This window comes from Nerophis ophidion, linkage group LG18 (genome assembly GCF_033978795.1).
Source record: "Nerophis ophidion isolate RoL-2023_Sa linkage group LG18, RoL_Noph_v1.0, whole genome shotgun sequence".
In the NCBI taxonomy this organism is placed as follows: Eukaryota; Metazoa; Chordata; class Actinopteri; order Syngnathiformes; family Syngnathidae; genus Nerophis; species Nerophis ophidion.
The window spans coordinates 21,333,454-21,356,128 of record NC_084628.1 but is presented as its reverse complement, the minus strand read 5'-3'; the positions used below and the strand labels follow the sequence as shown (position 1 = coordinate 21,356,128).

The 22,675-nt window shown below is 40.3% G+C and overlaps 1 protein-coding gene across 5 annotated transcripts in view; it reads left to right on the top strand.

Annotated features, from left to right (window-relative positions):
- The window catches only part of LOC133536903 (spectrin beta chain, non-erythrocytic 4-like), a 99,330-nt gene that overhangs the window by 31,284 nt on the left and 45,371 nt on the right, over positions 1-22,675 (top strand). For 3 of the 5 annotated variants that reach the window (XM_061877593.1, XM_061877594.1, XM_061877596.1), the window contains exons 6-22: positions 53-133; positions 1,122-1,237; positions 2,416-2,549; positions 4,016-4,203; positions 4,284-4,560; positions 4,628-4,930; positions 4,993-5,143; positions 6,701-6,837; positions 6,909-7,058; positions 9,402-9,770; positions 9,838-10,052; positions 12,634-12,771; positions 14,204-14,444; positions 14,529-14,687; positions 17,731-17,861; positions 17,932-18,157; positions 18,233-18,435. In XM_061877593.1, the coding sequence (XP_061733577.1) occupies positions 53-133; positions 1,122-1,237; positions 2,416-2,549; positions 4,016-4,203; positions 4,284-4,560; positions 4,628-4,930; positions 4,993-5,143; positions 6,701-6,837; positions 6,909-7,058; positions 9,402-9,770; positions 9,838-10,052; positions 12,634-12,771; positions 14,204-14,444; positions 14,529-14,687; positions 17,731-17,861; positions 17,932-18,157; positions 18,233-18,435 (3,219 nt within the window). The remainder of the gene's footprint in view (positions 1-52; positions 134-1,121; positions 1,238-2,415; positions 2,550-4,015; positions 4,204-4,283; positions 4,561-4,627; positions 4,931-4,992; positions 5,144-6,700; positions 6,838-6,908; positions 7,059-9,401; positions 9,771-9,837; positions 10,053-12,633; positions 12,772-14,203; positions 14,445-14,528; positions 14,688-17,730; positions 17,862-17,931; positions 18,158-18,232; positions 18,436-22,675) is intronic. The other 2 variants (XM_061877595.1, XM_061877597.1) reach the window with 1 other exon arrangement.

Genomic DNA, 22,675 nt, shown 5'->3' with positions numbered 1-22,675 from the left:
TGTCTCGGCGAGCGCTCAAACCCACTTGACTTAAGTTCCAACGTCGCTGCAGGTATCCTGAGGTCACCATCCAGAACTTCACCAGCTGCTGGAGGGACGGCCTCGCCTTCAACGCGCTCATACACAGACACAGGTGGGTCGCATTCAGAGAAGGGTGGTCCAGACGTGTGCAACACTTGAAGGGTGTCCGTAATATCCATCCTATCACAATATGATGAGCTATTGAAAAATGTAAAGAACATACATGGGTGACAGTGGGTTCATTTAAATGTAATTGATTAAATAAATAATAATGGTTGATTGTGTCTGTATGTATCTCGCCCTTTGGACACCACTGCTCTAGATTAAAGTAAGGGTTCTAAATCTTTTTGACCTCGGGGCCCAATTTTACCACTACAGATGCGCCCGAGGCCCACTCAGCTATTGACACTAAATGAGTCATTTTCCTCTTGATTTTAATCATATGCAATGATAATAACTAATCTACTTACAGTTTAAACCTTGTCAAATAATATGAAAGCATGTGTTAATCACAAAGATTATTATCAAGGCTTAGGTCAGACTGATTACAAAAAGAAAGAACTCATACATACTGGTGAAAAATAAATTTAAATATAATTATAAAATGTTAAAATAAATAGATTCTAACTAAATTATTTATAAATATTGGAAGTATATAATGTATGTTTTTTCATTATATAACTAAAAAAATACAGCTTCACCACTTTAGTCATAATTTTTGCGCCTAAAAAATGTCTATGACTTTAGCTCCAGACTTCTTTTGTTTGTTTGATATTGTCATTACGACCACAAGTGGTGGTAAAGTGTATTACAACAAAGAACCGTTGCAACCCATACGGACCACATCTGAGAAACAGATATTTTCCCTATTTCTACTTTTTTTAAATACAAAGAAGCTACAGACGGATATACAAAGGCCAACAAGCACACAAAAGGCTCATCAACCACCCACATTTCACTTGTGTTTCAATCGGGGTTATTTAGGAGACCAGTCTCTCCTACATATCCCAGAAAGGCGCGCCGTAGTTTTGGAGTACACAAGGTGCATTCACACCAACCTGTTGTCGTGTGTCCAATTTCCGGTTTTGCTGGTGTTGCAGGCCGGATCTGATCGAGTTCCACAAGCTGACGAGATCCAACGCCACGCACAACCTGCAGCAAGCCTTCAACATCGCTGAGCAGAACCTGGGCCTCACCAAACTACTGGACCCAGAAGGTGAATACTGGACCTGGTGTTTTGTCACATGGGACGTAATCACACAATCATTGCATGTGTTTGAATAAGCGTTTGGAGTGAGTCTTTTTTTCAACTCTAAATCTGACAATACACATATTGAACTATTCAAAATATGTACTTATATTGTTTTTTCACAAGGTTGCAAGGTGGATGATGACTAATTTGAGTAACAGGAGGGATTTTTTGCATCAAATTAGCAGATATAGGAAATATAGCCACATGGCATTTATGGTAATAGAATGTTGGTACTAAACACAGGACAGTGATTGCTATGGTCCTACACTGTACCTCCCAAGAGTACATTAGTCGGAACCACCCTAAAGTGTAATGACTTGTTTTGACAAAATGTGCCCATAACCTTTTGAGCTATCCATAGCAGAAACGGAGTGAGCCCTCTTGTCAGTAATCCATAAACGCACAGAAATAATGCAGCTTGTAATGTTAACGTAAAATAATGTGGTACAATTTATCCGGATAAGACTTAAAATATAATGACTTGTTCATTATTCCATTTTTGACATTTCCTGGAAGTCACATGAAAATCCGCTATAGCTATAGCGGAAGGAAATAAAGGGAATTAACACTCTCGTCTGCCTCCTTTATCGCTAACATATGGGTACTGAATCTGTGCTTTTTTGGCACCGACCAAATCTCGACGGTCACATGGACACCGATTCACGTAAAATCCAAGGGTGCCATGTTTCGGTACCTGGTTTGCACTGAGAGCGGATTCAGCCAAATTCCCACTCGGTAATGTTGCAATTTTCAATGCCAACAAAGAAATTGACCCAAAAAACACTCCAATGTAAGAAAATAAGGCTCCACTTTTCCAAAAATGCGCTAGCTTGATGCTAATATACATTGGCTTTGCTATTAACATGCTACTGATTAGTACTAGCCATTTTAAATGGCTATTTCAACACCTCTAACTTTGTTAATAAAAACTACAACTAAGATGCACGTTACAGTCAAACAGCTGGTGCGTAATAAGTACAATACTTACAGTATTAACACTTTTTAGAGCGTAATAAAAGACTAGACAGCAACGTTTTTTTTTCATGCACATGGTGTCAATTCGCTAAAATGGCCCAAATTAGAAACAGCTATTCTAAATATGAGCAGTCTCAGCATAAATATATTATGTTATTCAAAAACAGCATTTCTTCTTTCTGTCTCAGATGTGAACACGGAGAACCCAGATGAAAAGTCCATCATCACCTACGTTGTTTCATACTACCACTACTTCTCCAAGATGAAGGCTCTTATTGTGGAGGGCAAACGGGTTGGCAAGGTAGAAAATAATTGCTGTCAATTACAGTGGAGCCTCCATTTACGAGCTTAATTGGTTCTTGAACAGGGTTCGTAAATAGAAAAGTTTGTATATTGAAGCATAAGAAAGAATGTAAATATGAATAATAGTTTCCTGCATCGACAAAGTCCATCTTTTAGTTAAGGTTTGTACATTTTGAATACAATATAAAGTGCTCAACAGTACTGTATGCTGAATAAACATAAAAAGGAGGTGGTTAAAAAACTATCTCTTTATTAACAAGCCAAAACAACAATGACAAGCTGTGCTGTATGCGCTGCTCTGCCAATGCACACACACATATAAGTCCCTTTGATGCCCTCACATTTGATCAGAAATCCAAAAAATACTCATCTTTTACAACCATTGCTACTAGGGGTGTAGGGTATACAGGTACTGATAAAGTACCGCAGTGCTAATGAATTAAAGCAGGTACTATAGTGCCATTGGAAAATATGTCAGTAGGCAAATTAGGAGCCTTTGTTTACTTACTACCTAAAAGATAAGCTGTTTCGTAAGTGTACTTTCTTATTTAATGCCACAATTATTCTTTGATTGCAATAAGAAATGTTTGTTTAATGTATCATAGGATTTTCTGGTAAAATGACAATGACATTTTGTGTGGTCACCTTTATTAAGAAAAGTATCAAACAGTACCAAAGTATTGGTATAGGGACAACACTTGTATAGTGAAGCAAATTTCTCCATAAGAAACAATGTAAATATGAATAATGGGTTTCAGCCTCGACAAAAAGTCCATATTTTAGTGAAGATTTGTACACTTTGAACACAATATAAAGTGTTGTCTTTTTATTAACAAGCCAAAACAACAACGACAAGCTAAAATGTGCTGCATGCGCTGCCATGCCAACACAGAAGTCACTTTTGTGCCCTCACAGAAGATCAGAACTCACAAAAATCCTTAACTTTAATAACCAAATTAGTACAATAATAAACATTTTAAAATAGGAAAATCCACTTACGGTACTTAAAGCTGATTCTGATTAACATCAACAAAGGAGGAGCGGCTCAAGAGAGGTGAGAAAATGAACAGACAGAGGGAGAGAAGGGAGGGGGGAGAGGCCGTGTGTGTGTGTGTGTGTGTGTGTGCGCGCGCGTGTGTGTGTGTGTGTGCGTGCGTGCGTGCGTGCGTGCGTGCTTAAACGAGAGGTAATCTTCTCTTCCCATGTGAAATAAGTCCACTTTAGCACTTTTTTCCAGAAAAGTCCGTTCTCATCACAATTAAAAACGTGCTGCGATACCAAGCCGGCTTCCTCAATCTCTTCAATATGAGCAGGCACAAAATGACTGCCAATGGGACACAAAATTACATGGACATGGTTCGCAGAAAAGTTCCTAAACCGAAAAGCTCGCAAATGGACAGGTTTGTAAATCGAGGCTCCAATGTAGTTTATTTTTTGTTGTAATGGCCTACACGTGCACGTCAGGTGCTGGAAAAGTGCATCGAGGCGGAGAATCTGGTGGGCCGCTACGAGGCGCTGGCGTCTGACCTGCTGGACTGGATTGAAAAGACCATCGCCGTCATCAGCAACCAGAAGTTTGCCAACTCGCTGTCGGGAGTTCAGCAGCAGCTTCAAGCCTTCACCACCTACTGCACCATCGAGAAGCCCATCAAGTAAGACCGCCACTCGGCAGAAATGGTGCGGATTGCGTTAAGCGCGTTGAGGTAACGTCAGCCATTGTTTGTGTCCCCAGGTTTCAGGAAAAAGGGAACCTGGAGGTGCTTCTGTTCACCATACAAAGCAAACTACGAGCCAATAACCAGAAAGCCTACGTGCCTCATGAGGGAAAACTAATCTCTGACATCAACAAGGCGTGGGAACGCCTGGAGAAGGCGGAGCATGAGAGGGGCGTGGCCCTGCGCAAGGAGCTGATTCGCCAGGAGAAAATGGAGCTGCTGGCTCAGCGCTTTGACCACAAGACCACCATGAGGCAGGCCTGGCTCAACGAGAACCAGAGGCTGGTGTCGCAGGTACCGTGAAACCAGGGGGTACCGGGGGGAACTTAGCCATGCTAAAGATGCGCTCTCTGCTCGCAAGGACAATTTTGGCTACGACCTGCCAGCGGTGGAAGCCGCCATGAAAAAGCACGAAGCCATTGAGGCGGACATCGCCTCCTACGAAGAGCGCATCGGCGTGGTGGTGGAGCTGGCCGCCGAGATGGAGGTGGAGAGCTACTACGACATCCGCCGCATCTCGGCCCGCAAGGAGAACATCCTGGGACAGTGGAGTCTGCTGAAGGAGCTGGTGGCGGGAAGGCGGACCCGGCTGGAGAAGAACTTAGCGCTGCAGAAGACCTTCCAGGACATGGTCTACATGATCGACTGGATGGAGGACACTCAGGTAGCTGACAGCGGCAACACGGGAGCTTTTCGGGATGTTTCTCACCATCCTTTCCATCTCAGTTTCAACTGCTTTCCAAGGACTTTGGCAAGCATCTTCTGGAGGTGGACGACCTGATGCAGAAGCACGGCCTGCAGGAAGCTGATATTGGCGTGCAGGCTGAGAGGGTGGAGACGCTCAACGCCGCCGCGCTCAAATTCACCACCATAGAGGGTACAAATACACTGGAAATATAACCGAGTTGAATGCTAATTAGCATAGAGGGTATAAATACAATGAAAATATAATCAACTTGAATGATAATTAGCATAGAGGGTACAGGTACACTGGAAATACAACCAAGTTAAATGCTAATTAGCATTCCGTGCTAAATGGGAATGGTGGATATATTCAGGGGCATAGCACCAAATTATGGGTCCCATACACAAGACTCCTAAAGGAATTCTTATATACACACACACACACACTTAGGGCCTGATTTACTTAAGGTTTGCGTGTACTAAAACGTACAAACTTCATAGGACACGCAAAGCCTATCTACTAAATGTGTGCAAAGTGTGTCAAGTGAGCAAAATAAGGCGTCCAATCTATTTTGCGTCTCTGTCATCCCGGATATGCAAAATAAATTTTGATCATCAAAACGTCCACAACACTGGGAGGAAAAGATGCACATATAAATATTTAGCATGCGCAATGTGATTTATCAACACTCATCACCCTTTTCTATTTTGCATTATATTTAGTAACCGTGCAAACTGACACAGGGCTGCGGGAAAAGCATGTGGTATTTGGATCTTAGTCAATCAGACCGCTTGTATGTTTACATGCCCTAAAATGTGTTTGGTTGAAACCAACACATGTAAGACATCTTAATTAAGTGTTTGCCTTTTTAAAAGGTGGGGCTTGAATATCTACAAAATATCTAGATAATTTGGTTTTTCATCCATCCATTTTCTACTGCTTATTCCCTTTGGGGTCGTGAGGGGCACTGGTGCCTAATTTAGCTACTATCGGGCGGACGGTGGGGTACACCCTGGACAAGTCGCCACCTCATCACAGGGCCAACACAGATAGACAGACAACATTCACACTCACATTCACACACTAGGGCCAAATTTAGTGTTCCCAATCAACCTATCCCCAGGTGCATGTCTTTGGAAGTGGGAGGAAGCCGGAGTACCCGGAGGGAGCCAATTTGGTTTTGAGTTGGAAAAAAACAATTCAACAAATTCAGTATAAAGTGGCCAGAATATGAATTCATATAATCAAATACTGTACCTAGGTGATATGGGTGAAAACTGTATTACAATATAATAGTTCTGTATGGGTCGATATTGACGATTTTTAATATTTGTTATGACCTTTCTAAAATAGGGTGCAGGAGAAAAATTTAGTAAATGTATGCCTTTTTTAACATTTATATGACTGAGAGCCTTCTGGGTCCACAGGACTAAACTTGACGGGAGCCCGAAAGGTTAGAAAAAATCAAGTTGGTTTTGAAAATTTAAAAAATCTAAATGGCCCCTCAGTGTGCGGCTCACCCCTGTGTTAGATCTTCTTGTTCCTCAGCCAAAGTCATAAATATTTGGAAATAAAAGCCTCCCATTGTTAAATTCTATTGGCAGTGTGAAAAGTCCTGCTCTCACACGAAGCGTTCATAAAATAAATGTTTTTGAAATAAGCACTGAATCTTCTCAGTGTTCCCTGATGCTGGTGACGTGGTCCAAGTGCTGCTCCGTGGTGATCGACTCCTATCTGCTTGTTTCCAAGGCTACCAACCATGTGACCCGCAGGTGATCTGTAACCGGGTCAACCACGTCTCGTCCTGTCTGGAGGAGCTGAAACAACTGGCGGACAAAAGGCGCGGCGAACTGGAGGAGTCGAGGCAGCTCTGGGCCTTCTTCCAGGTGAGAGAGGGAGCATCTGCAAGACGACCTAAAAAAGACAAATCCATGACTGAACTGTGTGCCCTAAAAAGGAGCTGGAAGAGTCGGAGGCCTGGATCCGTGAAAAGAGCTCCATCCTGGGAGCGCAGGGTTACGGGAAGGACCTGAGCAGCGTGCTGAAGCTACTCCAGAAGCACAAGACTCTGGCTGGAGAACTGCTGGCTCATCGCTCCCTGCTGCAGGTCTGTGTTTGGTCCATGAAAGACCTGATTTCCTCTGCCAGGTATTAATCCAGTCAGCCAAGAGTCCGATTTTGTTGCGGGCCAGGCAATGTATTTGAGGTTGTTGCCGGCCGCTTGCTTTGGGACCGACTGCGCTGGTACAGAATTGACATTCGCAAACGAAAAAGATCTTTTGAACAGCTCTTTCAAGTGATCATGTGGTGGGTTAAAAATAAAGAATCTTTTATTACATTTTTAAATGTGTGTACATTCAATAGAAATTTCAATATTTAATTAATCCTTTAATTAATTGCTTTTGTGATTAAATTGATCAGTTAATGATTAAACAAATTATTTAACCATTTAATTAGCTATTTGATAATGATTTGTTTAATTATTTCATGTACATGTGTGTTAGCGCTTTGTGAATGTATTCTATCTGTCAAACTCACTTAACCAAGTCAGTGGGGGGGGGGGGGGGGGGGGGGGCCTTCAAGGAATCAAGTCCAATGATTGGTCTAAAGCCTGGAACTCTGGATGTCTTTCAAAACATGGCGGCCGCGGAGGACACACTCCTTGTATAGTTGCCGGTAGATATTTTAGACGAGGAAGCAAGACCTGCTGACCCAGACCATGTAGCAGTTCAAGTAGGGGAATCTTTTCAAGTTGTTGGAGGTATTTCTGCACTTTTAGATCAAGGTATCGACCAGAACGCCAATCAATCAATTAATCAATCAATCAATCAATCAATCAATGTTTACTTATATAGCCTTAAATCACTAGTGTCTCAAAAGGCTGCACAAACCACAACACAAACCACTACGACATCCTCGGTAGGCCCACATAAGGGCAAGGAAAACTCACACCCAGTGGGACGTCGGTGACAATGATGACTATGAGAACCTTGGAGAGGACGAAAGCAATGGATATCGAGCGGGTCTAACATGATACTGTGAAAGTTGTTCGTATCTGCTCATTGAGTTTTACAGGTAAAATGCATTCATAAAATACAGCCATACAGCATCATGAAATAATTATTTACGTTTTTGAAATAATTAATAAAATCATGAAATAATGAATTAAATCATAACACAATGAAATCAATAACTATTAAATATTGAAATAGATAATATTAAATATACATTAGATAAGTTCAGGACACACTTATTCACACTTTTTTTGTATTTATATCAATTACAATGATTTAATCACACATCCAATAACACATTTATGCATTTGTTTCATTATAATTTATTAATGACCCATTTAATTGAACATTTATGTATTTACTCAAAATTGTAAATAATTAATGACACATTTAAGTAACTATTTATTTATTAAATAATGAAATAACTAAATAAAATAGGTAATAATTAATTGAATTGTGAAATAATTAACCAAGCCATGAAATAATTAATTGATTATATAGCTATTATTAAATAATAAAATCATGACATAATTTAATCAATAATTAAATAAATAAATATAGAAATAGTTAAACATACTTTTACATTAAATAAACTAATGACATGTTCAGTAACACATTTATGTATTGATTCCAATCACAATTATTTAACGAAACATTTTATAACACATTAATGGATTTAAATCCAATTGTAATTAATAAGTGACACATTTAAGTAATTATGAAACTTAATATTTATTAAATAAAAAAATGATTAAATCATGAAATAATTCATTAAAATGTGAAATAATTATTTAAGTCATAAATTTCATATTTAAATCATACATAATGAAATTAATAATTAATTAAATTATGAAATATTTAAATAGTTCCATGTGGTTTTACATTAAATCATCTAATGACCCATTTAATAAAACATTTATGTATTTAATTCCAATTATTTAGGTAAGCAACAACGCATTTAAATAGTTAGTTAGCTAGTTCGTTATTTAATTTTGTCCCGTTTGACCCTACAATGATTCAAAGATGCGAGCCGTTTATTTGCAAATTACATGCAAACAGCTCGCAAAGCCATGATGTACGCACTACCCGACTGCCAAATTAAATTAAAATGCATATTTTAGAATATTTGTAATTGAAAGTCTAAATTTTAAATACATACAAATAGTGTTTTGTAACTGCTACCTGTGATCTTTTTCTTGATAAACACAAGTTATTTAAAAAAAACAACAACAACAAAAAGAGCAAATAATTTTGAACGGGTCTCTTAAAAGAGCCTAAATTCTATCCTAATATTTGGTGACACGACAAATCCAGCTGATGAAAAAAGTTTTTGATGTGCTTTATCGCCACCTACAGGACAGGAGTGTAAGAGTTCAACCAAAAAATTGTGATGCCTTGGTGGGGGTCTCGTTCAGTTCTTCCATTCATTTGTGCAGACCACCATGCAGCGAGGACAGCAAATCCTCAGCGAGAAGAGCATTGACACGGCGGGCATTCAGGAGCGCATCATGGACGTGAAGGACGAGTGGACCACGCTGGAGGACCAGGCGGCTCAGCGTCTCGGCCACCTGCAGGAGGCGCTCAACTTTTTCCAGTTCTCCACAGAGACAGACGATCTGGTGGTCTGGCTGCAGGACGCGTACCGCCTGGTGTCCAGTGAGGACTTCGGCCACGACGAGTACTCCACCCAGTCGCTCCTGAAGAAGCACCGGGGGGTCAGCGAGGACGTGGACAAACATCGGCTCCACGTGGTGGCACTGCGCAAACACATGGTGGCGCTGCCTCTGCGGTACAGCGAACAAGAGGTGGGCTGCAACAACAACAACAAAAAGCTGCCATTTTCTCCATCATCTTTACCTTGTGCATGTTTAGGAAGTGCTGGTGAGGATGGTGGAGGTGGAGCAGCTGTACACGGAGGTGGTGGAGGTGGGCGTGCTGCGTCAGCAGTGGCTTCACGACGCCCTCGCCGTCTACCGCATGTTTAGCGAGGTCAACGCCTGCGAGCTGTGGATCGATGAGAAGGAGCAGTGGCTGAACAAGATGGAGATTCCCGAGAAGCTAGAGGACGTGGAGGTGGTGGCGCACAGGTGGGTGTGATCCCTAATCTTACTCCGGTTATGTTAGCCCCAAAAGACCAAGTTGTACAAAAAACAAATCAATTCAGAGTAGATGTATTGAATAATTATTACTGTACATGCTGAAAACAATGTAAACTATATAAAATTGCCAAATGAAATAGATATATTTTAGGGACGGCGCAGTGGTAGAGTGTCCCTCTGTCCCTGGTTCAATCCCCACCTAGTACCAACCTCGTCACGTCCGTTGTCTCCTGAGCAAGACACTTCACCCTTGCTCCTGATGGGTGCTGGTTAGCGCCTTGCATGGCAGCTCCCTCCATGATTGTGTGAATGTGTGTATGAATGGGTAAATGTGGAAGTAGTGTCAAAGCGCTTTGAGTACCTTGAAGATAGAAAAGCACTATACAAGTACAACCCATTAATCATTTATCATTTGTAAATAAACATTTAACAACCCCTTAAATCTTTAATGAATAGGGGAGAACTACTACTTTGCAATTAAATAGTGTTTCTCACCTTCTTTATCAAAGTGCTCTCACTCACAACTTTATTTGGCCCCATGGTGGATTATTTTGCAGTCGTACTTGTTCAGTTCAGTTCAGTTTCAGTTTATTTCGAACACTCATACAATACAATGTAATTCATCACATATTTCCAATTGTTTCATTACAGCACATCCAAAAAGGAGTAGGAAGAAGCTGATCTTATTTAATCCTCCCCCTTTTCATACCATAGCAATTTTATCCTATTTCCTTGTTCTCTGTAACATAACATAACATAACAAAGCTAAAATACTATCCACATAACATTCGATACTAAGTTGACACCAAGTTGATACCAACACCTAAGAATACATTGGTACCAGCTTTTTTCAGTATCGTTGTTACAGAAGACTGTTCAACAAATTTTCCTTGGCAAGCTACATCCATTCTTGGCATGTGAGCACGCAGCATTTTACGTCGGATCTCTTTAAAAAAAACGAGAGAGTGTTTTCCATTTACTTTTTCCTATATAAGTATATTTATTTTTTTCTATATAAGTATTTAAATATTCTCATATAAGTATATTTACTTCTTCCTATATAAGTATATTGACTTTTTCTTATATAAGTATAAATACTTATTCTCATATAAGTATATTCACTTCTTCCTATATAAGTATATTTACTTCTTACCATATAAGTATATTGGCTTTTTCCTATATAAGTATATATACTTCTTTGTGTCAGCCTGCCACAAATATGTATTTGGCGCTTGCATTTTTCACTCGCTCATAAAAAAATGACACTATAATGGAACTGTGGCAGTATGAATCATTAGTGGCCTAGTGGTTAGAGGGTCAGCCCTGAGATCGGTAGGTTGTGAGTTCAAACCCGCCTGAGTCATGCCAAAGACTATAAGAATGGGACCCGTTACCTCCCTGCTTGGCACTCAGCATCAAGGGTTGAAATTGGGGGCTAAATCACCAAAAATTAGTCCCGGGCGCAACTACCACAGCTGCTCACTGCTCCCCTCACCTCCCATTGAGTGAGGTTGATGGGTCAAATACAGAGGACAAATTTCACCATACTACACATTTGTGTTGCCGCTTTATCGAGGGAGACGCTGAAAGTGAAACAAAAGGAGGAAGTGACAGAGTGGATTGTGTCTTATGTCATGCATTTATTCGCTAATTCGGACCGCACACTGAAAAATCAAAGCATGTGGTTGACATTTTGATTTTGTTCATTTTTTATTTTAAACCGATACAATATACTGATTTTGTTTTAACCTTTAGGGCTCCCCTCAAGTTTGGTGCCACGGATCAAGAAAATATAAATCATATAATATATATTGGGACGGCGTGGCGCAGTGGAAGAGTGGCCGTGCGCAACCCGAGGGTCACTGGTTCAAATCCCACCTAGAACCAACCTTGTCACGTCCGTTGTGTCCTGAGCAAGACACTTCACCCTTGCTCCTGATGGGTGCTGGTTGGCGCCTTGCATGGCAGCTCCCTCCATCAGTGTGTGAATGTGTGTGTGAATGGGTAAATGTGGAAGTAGTGTCAAAGCGCTTTGAGTACCTTGAAGGTAGAAAAGCGCTATACAAGTACAACCCATTTATTTATTTATTTATATTTCAAGTATAAGTTCAAGTCTTACATCTTTAGTTTAACTTCAGATTTATTCATATAAAGGTTTATTTTTTCAAGTTTTTATGTCATTTTGTTGAAGAAATCCCTGTTTTTATGACAAAAAACCCAAGTTATTTTAATACTCGACACTTTGAAACAGTTTTCAATAAAGTTTTAAGATTAAAAGTACATTGATGCAGTTTTTTTATTTTTAAATAGCGAAAATCATCTTGTCTCGTGACAACCCAAGAGCACAGTGCTTGAGTGATGCTGCTGCAATACTAAATAAGAAGACACTTAGTTGTTCATCGTTCTTTGTGCCTTCTATGAACATGTGTGGCATGTGAAAACCGAGGCAAAGGTAGGGCAAATATTTTTCCTTGAAAACTGAATCATAGAACACGTGAGCCGAACAAAAACCTAGGGACTGCTGTACCTTTTTTTTTTTTTTTTTTTAAAGCATGTCTTCTTGGTGCAGATTTGAGTCCTTGGACCAGGAGATGAACAGCCTGATGGGACGGATCCTGGACGTGAACCAGATAGTTCAGCAGCTTCTTGATGGTGGTCATCCGTCCTCTACGGAAGTCCGAGGGTGTCAGGACCACCTCAACTCCAGGTACTGAGACACGTTTGATGCCATGAGGACTGTTCAGCACATGCAAGTTCAAACATGCTGCATTTAGAGCACGGGTGTCCAAAATGTTTGCTGCATACTGAAAAGTCCGAGCTTGCGGGGGCCATTTTGATATATTTTTTTTCGTTTTTGTACAAAATGCCCCCCAAAAAAGGATACATATTTGAAGATAGAACTTTGTATCATTTTTGTATTATTATTATTGTTGTATCATTATTTTAATATTATTCTTATACCACACCGATATTGTAGCTTTTGTGTTGGCCGATACCAATATTAATCAGATACAACATCAGCACTAATGATACATACTTATATCATATTGCAGTGTGGAATGTTACAAAAGGTTGGATTAAGTAAAATTAGTCAAACAGAACAATGATTTGATTCTTTGGTGTGATGATTCGATTCAGGATCTATTTTCAAGTCAACCGATTCTCAGTTCAAAATCAGTACTTTTTTAATAACATTGTGTGCCAGTTCTCTGATTAAGTACATTCCTCCATAAAAACAGCCTTAAAAGAAAACATTTTCTGTTAATAAAATACTACCCAAACATTTGATAAAGTCAAATACAAATAAGGCAACAAGAGAAGTATCCAACACTCCTCATTTCTAAAGTAAATCTGTACTTCAAATAGGATCATCACATCAATATGATTTGCATGAGTGGCTGGACAGGACACGTTAAAAAAAAGAAAGAAAAAAAAGAAAACTTAATTTTTTTAAATTGGTGTTTGATTTTTTTGAATTGTTTAAGAATCGTTACAAATAAGAATCACGATTCATTAAAAAATCTATATTTTTTGACGCCCCTATTAATTATGTATGTCAAGTTTGTGCTAAGTTCCTTGCTTGTATCGGACAGATAGCCGATACCAATGTCATATTGGGACACCCTTATTGTTATTAAAATTCAAGCTTTTTCTCACTACTTTGTCGTATTGCTTTTTTTTTTCTTGCATTGTTACTTGTTGTTTTTGCTTCTATTTCAACAATATACTGCGGGCCAACAAAATCTGTGCGTGTCGCAAATGCCCCCCGGGCCCCCGATTTAGAGAATGGGGATTTATTTCTGTTCTTGGGGATGGGGGGGCTGGAGCCTATCCCGGGTGACTTGGGACATTATGTCCATCACGGGTCTGAGTTCATGCATCATAAAATCGGTGTCAAATCGAAGAACATCTTCTTTGTGGGTGTGTCATGTTTCAATCAAACATCCCCCGCCCATTTTAAAAGTGGCCACGTCTGATTGGCTTTCCGATTCGCCTCAGTCATTTTCACTAACAACATAAATCCGTCACACGGGGTGTCTGTGAGCCTTACAGCCCCGCAGCGCGACCATCTGTGGTGGCGGTGGCCACGTGACCACCATTCATTTCTCGTAACCCGACTGGCGTCCGCTCCCCGCCAGGTGGAACAGCATCGTGGGTCTGGTGGAGCAGAAGAAGGACCAGCTGGACTCCATGTTGCGTCTGCAGAACTACCTGCTGGAGTGCGTTGAGATTAAGTCCCAGATCCAGGAGAAGCGGAAGGCCATCGACGCGACTCAGTACGCAGGCAGCGACCTGGGCGGGGTCCTGGCCTTGCAGAGGCGCCTCTCCACCATGGAGGGGGCGCTGTCTGTCCTGGAGCCCAAGCTGATGCACCTGCAGGTGGGACATGGGGGCGGGAAAGGTGGGGGGGTGCGGGAAACGTACCATCTCTGTAGTAAGCGCTTGCTGTTTGCCGATGTATAGGAGGAGGCGGAGCATCTGGCCACAGCCCACCCGGGTCGGGCCACGGAGGTTCTACTTCCCTTTGATGGCATCAGCGTGGAGTGGGAGGAGCTTAAGAGGACCCTGCAGGGCTGCGAGGACTCGCTAATGGTGGCTAGCAGGCTGCAGAGCTTCATTCAGGTCAGCAGGTGGCGCTCACACATCCATCCATCGATTTTCTACCGCTTGTCCCTTATAGGGTCGCAGGGGCGTAGTTTATCCAGAGCAGGTCACTACATTAGGCACACATCATCTGTGTGAAGTCAGCCAGCCTTGTAATTGCAAATGTTAAAATAAAATTGCAATTCATTTGTGCTACGTTTGTGTTGTAAAAACTTTTGTCCATCATAGTTTTTATGTTCATAAATGTTTTTTTTATTCATAACCAGCCCCTTGTCCCATTTATTTCTTGCCGCAAAAAATTGACTAACATTATAGTTTCTATGTTATTAACGTTTAATTATTCATAACCACCGTTGCCCAACCCACCCTGTCATAATCTCCCCAAACTTGTCCCATTTTTTTGTGCTACGTCTGTGCTGCAAACATGTTTCGTCTAATAAGGTTTTAACGTTATTAACCTTTGTATAGTTTTTATGTTGTTAATGTGTTATTATTCATAAACAGCCCCTCAACCTTGTCAAAATCTCCCCAAACGTATAACAAACGTTTGTGCTGGTTTGTGCGACATATTTTTTTTTGTCTAACTATAATAGTTTTGATGTTATTAACTATTATAATATTTATGTTATTAATGTTTTATTATTCATAACCAGCCCCCACTTTGTCAAACCCCCCCCAAACCTGTCCAATTCTTTTGTGCCACGTTTGTGGTAGAAAAAATGTCTTGTCTGTTATAGTTTTTACGTTGACTTTTTATAGTTTTTATGTTTTAAATTTGTTATTACTCATAACCAGCCATTCTTGTCCCCAAACATGGTTTATGCTGCATTTTTTTTTGTGGGGGGAGTAGTTATGGCTTTCGTCACCATGACGGTATCGAATAATTTTTTATGATATATTATATTACTTTAAAAAAGCTAAAAAACATGTATACATACGTCTTAAAGTATTCGTATTAACATATATATATATAACATATATATATATATATATATATATATATATATATATATATATATAAATTCAGTCTACCGTATTTCCTTGAATTGCCGCCGGGGCGCTAATTAATTTAAAACCTCTTCTCACTCCTGCGTTTACCAAAGGCATGCGGTAAAATTAAGCATGCGCTAATTATTTTAAAACCTCTTCTCACTCCGGCACTTACCAAAGGTATGCAGTAAAAATTTGAGTGTGATGTAAGCTTGGACCTTAAATCCTACTGAATAGCTCTTAATCTTCTTCCCTTTATGCGATTTCAAATTACCGGTATTGAAATCAGCCTCCTCCATTTTGAAAATTATGACAGGGGAAGTATCACTCGTGACGTCACGAGTTTGACCAGGCGGTAATACTAAGGATGCGCTAATTATTTTGGGAAGCGGGATTGACCCGGTAGTAATTCAAGGCAGGCGCATACCATATACCTTGCGGAAATTCAAGGAAATACGGTATATACAAAACCCAAAACCAGCGAAGTCGGCACGTTGTATAATTTGGAAATAATAACAGAATACAATAATTTGCAAATCCTTTTCAACTTATGTTCAATAGAATATACGGCAAAGACAAGATATTTAATGTTCGAACTGAAAACTGAGAACATTAATTTTTTCCGTGCTTGCAAACACATCGTCCATGCCTGAAAGATGATTGGCGTAGAATGAGGAAGTGTTGTTGCGTGTCCGGGGAAGCGCGTACTCACGACACAAAAGTGTGTGCACGGAAGGTAAAACCTGTTGGAATTGTGTCGTTTGTTATCATGACATTGGTATTGAAAGTTAAAATGTATTGTCAGACTTTGTGTGATTTCCTTGGGTGCTACAATATATTATATTACTTTAATTTGTTTTCAAGTAAAAAAAAAAAAAAAATACAAGTTGTGGTAGTAATAAAGCAGTGGTGGCACGCAATATTCAATTACATTAAGACGGAGCCCCGTATTATAGTTTTTATCTTAACAAAGTGTTATTAATCATAACCAGTCTCCCCTACACCACCTTTTCAAAATCTCCCCGAACGTTTGTGCTACGCTTGTGCTGCAAATTTTTTTGTCTAACTATTATAATTGTTATATTACTAATGTGTTCTTCTTCATAAACCTCCCACACACTTTGTCAAAATCTCCCCAAAGATGTCCTAAACGTTTTTGCGACTGATTTTTTTGTCTAACTATTAGAGTTTTAATATTAACATTTTATAGTTGTGTGGTATTTAAATGTAATCATTCATAGCCAGCCTTGCTATCTTCTCAAAATCCCCCAAAACTCGTCCCATTTGCTTTGTGATACGTTTGTGCTGGGAAAATGTTTTTTGTCTAACTATCCCAGTTTTTTTGTTATTAACGGTTTAAAGTTGTGATTGTCACGATCTGGTGAATGTTGCTTGCAGCGTGACCCCAAAGATGCAGTGAACGGCAGGCAGAATCCGAGTAAAACTAGATTTAATGGTGACAAAAACAAGCAACCGTCAATAAAGTAAAATGATCCAGCACTGAAGGAGTGGTGGAAGTAAATAGAACAAATCAATGAGAATCAGGTGTACTGGCAGGACAAAGTAAAGGTGCTTCAAAACTGAGACCTAACAGGTAATGCCGACAAAACAAGAGCACTAGGACAGGAAGTGGTTCTAAACAAAGGAAGTTGATAATAAAACCAAAATATCCATGAGGGATCATGCCATTTATGTTATTATATTGTGTTATTATTCATAACCATCCCCCCCAACCTTGTCAATCTCCCCAAATGTGCTGCACATTTTTTTGTCTATTATAGTTTTTATGTTATGGTCATGGCTATGAATAATAACATATTAATAATATAAAAATGTTACTAACATAAAAGCTATCATTGTTAGAAAAAATGTTTGCGGCACAAACAAAAAGGACAGGTTTGGGGAGATTTTGGCATGGTTGGGGGGTGGGGGGGCTAGTCAGAAAATACATTTTAGAATAACTTAAAAACCGTAACGGCACAAATGAAAATTTTTAAAGCAAAAACAAATGGCAGTGTTATTTTCAGGAGGCCAACTTCACACATGTACTGTAATTCATGCGTCTTTTCAGGATTTGGATTTGTTCCTCACCTGGTTGGTCCAAACGCAAACGGCCGCCGCCTCGGATCAGTTGCCCAATGACCTGGAGGAAGCCGAGAAACTCATCAACAAGCACGCCGCCCTCAAGGAGGAGATTGGCCGGTACATCGTCGCAATGCCGCCCTTAACGTCTTCTGGAATGGTCCTTCAACCCTGGGTTCCGTGTCCGCAGGTACGAAGAAGACTACGAGCGTCTCCAGGCCATGAACGAGCTGCTGGAGTCGGAGGAAGCGCCGCTGCCGCAGGCCGCCCTGCAGCAGTGGCTCCAGAAGCTGGACGTGGGCTGGAATAAACTGCTGGAGATGTGGGAGAGCCGGAGGGACGTTCTGGTGCAGGCTCACATCTTCCACCTGTTCCTGCGAGACGTCAAGCAGGCCGAGTCCTTTATCAACAACCAGGTGAGGGGGACCGGGATGCCGAGCTGCTGGCGCGACGTCCGACCAACTCTCTCTTGGCCCATGTGCGTGTCTTAGGAGTCGGCGCTGGCCCACGGTGAGCTCCCCAACACGGTGGAGACAGTGGAGGCGGCAGTCAAGAAGCACAAGGACTTTACCACCACCATGGAGCTCAACCTGCACCGCATCAAGGCTGTGATTGAGGCAGGAGAGAGCCTCATCAGCCAGAACAACATCTACTCAGATCGCATCAAGGAGCGCGTCGACACGCTCGCCAACAGGTAACACAAAAATGTATTTTCCGAGTTCCTTCTTAGTGTTTTTTTTTTTTAATGCGGGCTTTCTAAAGAGCTCCTGTTGTCCAACATTCACTCTGGATCAGGGGTGTCAAACTTATTTTAGCTCATGGGCCACAAGGGGTAATATCTATTCCCAATAGCCCAGACTGGTATAATCATGGCATGATAACCTAAAAGTAAAGACAACTTTAGATTTTCTTTTTTTTCTTAAATAGTGCAACTTAAATGTGGTCCTTCAGAAAAATACTCCGCATATCATGGACTGAAAAGAAACGTAATGAAGAGGTATTGGCAAAGGTAAAAACAAGAAGATCTTTAATTGCAACGATTAGAAATAGGCAGCTGAAATTCTGAAAAGACAGCTTAAAAAAACTGATGTTACCAGGAAAACTAGTAGGAAAGAAAGCTCCAGGTCGACAACGAAAAACATCTATCAACAGCCTAAGAAATTTTAACGGAAATATCATTAATATAGAACTCATCCAAAGAGCGGACAACAGAGAAGACTGCAGAGCCCTGTTCATCGATGCCTGCAAACAGGCCTGATACCCCATGATGATGATGAAACTAGTGCAAGCCCATTCTGAAAATGTACCAACCAATGTTTTGTTTTTTCTTTATAATTACACTTACATGTTGTTGTTGACAGTATTCTGTCTTTATTTTTCATTATTTATACTTTCTGATTAAATTATGTGACAATGTTCATTAGTTAAAAAGGTGGGATTGAGTCTGGCAGAGATTTAAAATGTTCCATTGTTGTTCATTTAAAAAGAAGGAGCTGAGCTGGAAGGCAAAGCTCTCAATTTCCCAATCTATCTACGCTCCCATCCTCACCTATGGTCATGAGCTTTGGGTTATGACCGAAAGGACAAGATCACGGGTACAAGCGGCCGAAATGAGTTTCCTCCGCCGGGTGGCGGGGCTCTCCCTTAGAGATAGGGTGTGAAGCTCTGCCTTCCGGGAGGAATTCAAAGTAAAGCCGCTGCTCCTCCACATCGAGAGGAGCCGGATGAGGTGGTTCGGGCATTTGGTCAGGATGCCACCCGAACGCGTCCCTAGGGAGATGTTTAAGGCACGTACAACCGGTAGTAGGCCACGGAGAAGACCCAGGACACGTTGGGAAGACTATGTCTCCCGGCTGGCCTGGGAACGCCTCGGAATCCCCTGCGAAGAGCTGGACGAAGTGGCTGGGGTGAGGGAAGTCTGGGCTTCCCTGCTTAGGCTGCTGCACCCGCGACCAGACCTCAGATAAGCGGAAGTGGATGGATGGATGGAAATGAATAATAATATTATAGTCAAATTACGGGATGTTTATGTAATTTCCTCATTTTCCTCAACTGATGTACTAACATCATGTGGTTTGTCTTGTGCATACATACTGTACGTGTAGCATCATCTACAACAAAACGTGTGAATTTGGACTCACGTCATGAATCACACATGAAGTTACAAGGGGATACATATTATAGCATATTTATGTGCACCCAAAGATGTGTCCCCATTACCAACGATATCTTTGACAATCAAGGCATGAACGTGACATTCCACATTTTGTATACTATCACTAATAAGCAGCGTGAGTACGTAGTGTCCAAACATGGAAACGTTGCCTCTATCTTAACATGGCACATAGCTCCGCCCCCTCTGAAGTAATGCCAAATACTTGCTATCGCAACATCAAGTGGACACATTGAGAACAGCAGTTTGTTTCATTCAAACATTTCAGCTCATTTTTATACCTAGCAAACTCATCTCCCGGGCCGGCTAAAAGCTGTTCACGGGACTGATGCGGCCAGCGGACCGTACGTTTGACACCGCTGCTTCTGGACGTTTTTAAAGCGAGCGCAGCTGTTGCTCGCTGTTTCGCAACAATAAGCATGAGCAGCAAAAACACGACCAAGCGCACAACTGACACCTGGCCATGAAATCAATCTGATGTGTGTGTGTGTGTGTGTGTGTGTGTGTGTGGGGGGGGGGCAGGGCTAAGTGTGTCCCGTGGGGGGTTCTGGTGGTTGTGTGTCTCCAGCTATGGTTTGTTTCAAGGTTACATTTACATGAATTTAACACAAGAGATGTAATTGTGTAACAACTAGGGATATTCCTGTCAGGGTTTTATCATCATTCGTCGACCATACATGAGTGGTATCGGCCGATACCGATCTCGTGTATTAGCTGTAGATTTTTCAATATATTTGTGGTGAGTGCTTTTGACAGTTTAACAATATCAACAAGATATTTTACCGAGTTCCTCATTCTCTTTTATCACATAAGATTATTTTTGCAAAACAAAGTCAATAGTACAAAATAACTAAAGTAAAAACTACTTATCTTCTGTGGGTATAAAAAAAATTGATTTTCGAATGAGTTGCAAGTCCTATTTATAACAATTCTTAATCGATTAAAAAAAAAAATAGATTTTTTTCTGTCCTGTATAGCCACTCAGGCAAACCATATTGTTGATGTAGATCACAGGTGTCAAACTCAAGGCCTGGGGGCCAGATCTGGCTTGCAAACACCTGGAAATTATATGTGTGAATAAAGTACTTAATATTTTCTCACTAAATGTAATACATTTTTTTAAATTTGACAGAAAAAAATATATGTACTGCTTAAAATTGCATACCTTTTAAACTTTAATAGTATCCAATATTGCAACAAATATTACTGTATATTAGCATACTTTCCAAACATTTTTGGTCTAAATAAAAATAAATACTTCAATATCTGCTTGACTTATGGTTTTACAGCAAATTACCCATTAAATTAATAAAAATGAAAATACATTTTACGGTGTCCTTTACAGCATAGTACTGTAAATTGAAAAAAAAATTAAAAATTTGCGGTAAAATTCTGTTGCTTGAACTGCCAGTTTTTGACTGTAAAATCTACGGTTGTTGTTTTTAACGGTGTATTACTGTAACTAGAAAGATGGTACGTTTGTTTATTATGGTAGAAAAACTGGCAACTGAGTTGCCAGAATAAATAAAAGAACTTGTACTTTCTTTCCATTAACAATATAATGTTCTAAAAACCAATGTATATAAGAGACGGCGTGGCGCAGAGAGAAAGTGGCCGTGCGCAACCCGAGGGTCCCTGGTTCAATCCCCACCTAGTACCAACCTCGTCACGTCCGTTGTGTCCTGAGCAAGACACTTCACCCTTGCTCCTGATGGGTGCTGGTTAGCGCCTTGCATGGCAGCTCCCTCTATCAGTGTGTGAATGGGTAAATGTGGAAGTAGTGTCAAAGCGCTTTGAGTACCTTGAAGGTAGAAAAGCGCTATACAAGTACAACCCATTTATCATTTATATAAAAAACAAAAATTTGGGCAACTAAAAAAAAACATGGTACTCTTTTTCCATTTACCGTAAAATGTTGTAAATAAAAATAAATAAAAAAACACTATATTTTACAGTAAAATTTTGTAAATATATAGTTATTACTTCAAAATCGACAGTCTACTTAAAACAATTTATAAGATTAATAATGAAATCCAGAGGCATATTCCTACATTATTCGCTGTTACAAGCGGCCCTCTGATGGCAGCCATAACTGCGATGTGGCCCTCAATGAAAACAAGTTTGACATCCCTGATGAAGATGACCATATCTGCTGTACAGATTTACTTTAGAAAAGAGAAATGTCGGATACTTCTCTTGTTGCTTTGCATTTGACTTTATTAAATGTTTGGATAGAATTTCATTAAACCAGTTTTCTTTTAAGTGTACAGAAATGTATCAGAATTGTTTACCTATTTTATTGAGGAATGTGGTCAATCATAGAACTGGCACCACCAATGTTATTAAAATTTTATTGATTTTGAATCGAATCGTTAGCCCAAAAAATCGGATCAAATCATGTGGTGCCCAAAGTGTCACAGCCCTACAAGTATCTTCTACACATTAAAAGTCCTGTGTTTCTTACCCTCAAAGTCCACCTGTGTTTTGGGAATTATTCCCTGTAAAAATTTGAGAAAATACAAGTATCGACCTAACCACTCGAGTATCGATCAAACTGATATAACCCTTGGTATCGACGGCGCCGATTTATGGATGGACCCGCCCTCTTTCGACATGTCGTGTACCGACTGTGACAATGCTAACTAACAGTTATTGTCATATTATCCTCTAAGGGGATGGGTCAAATGCAGAAGACAAATTTCGCCACACCTAGTGTGTGTGTGACAATTATTGGTACTTTAACTTTTAACTTAACTCTTAC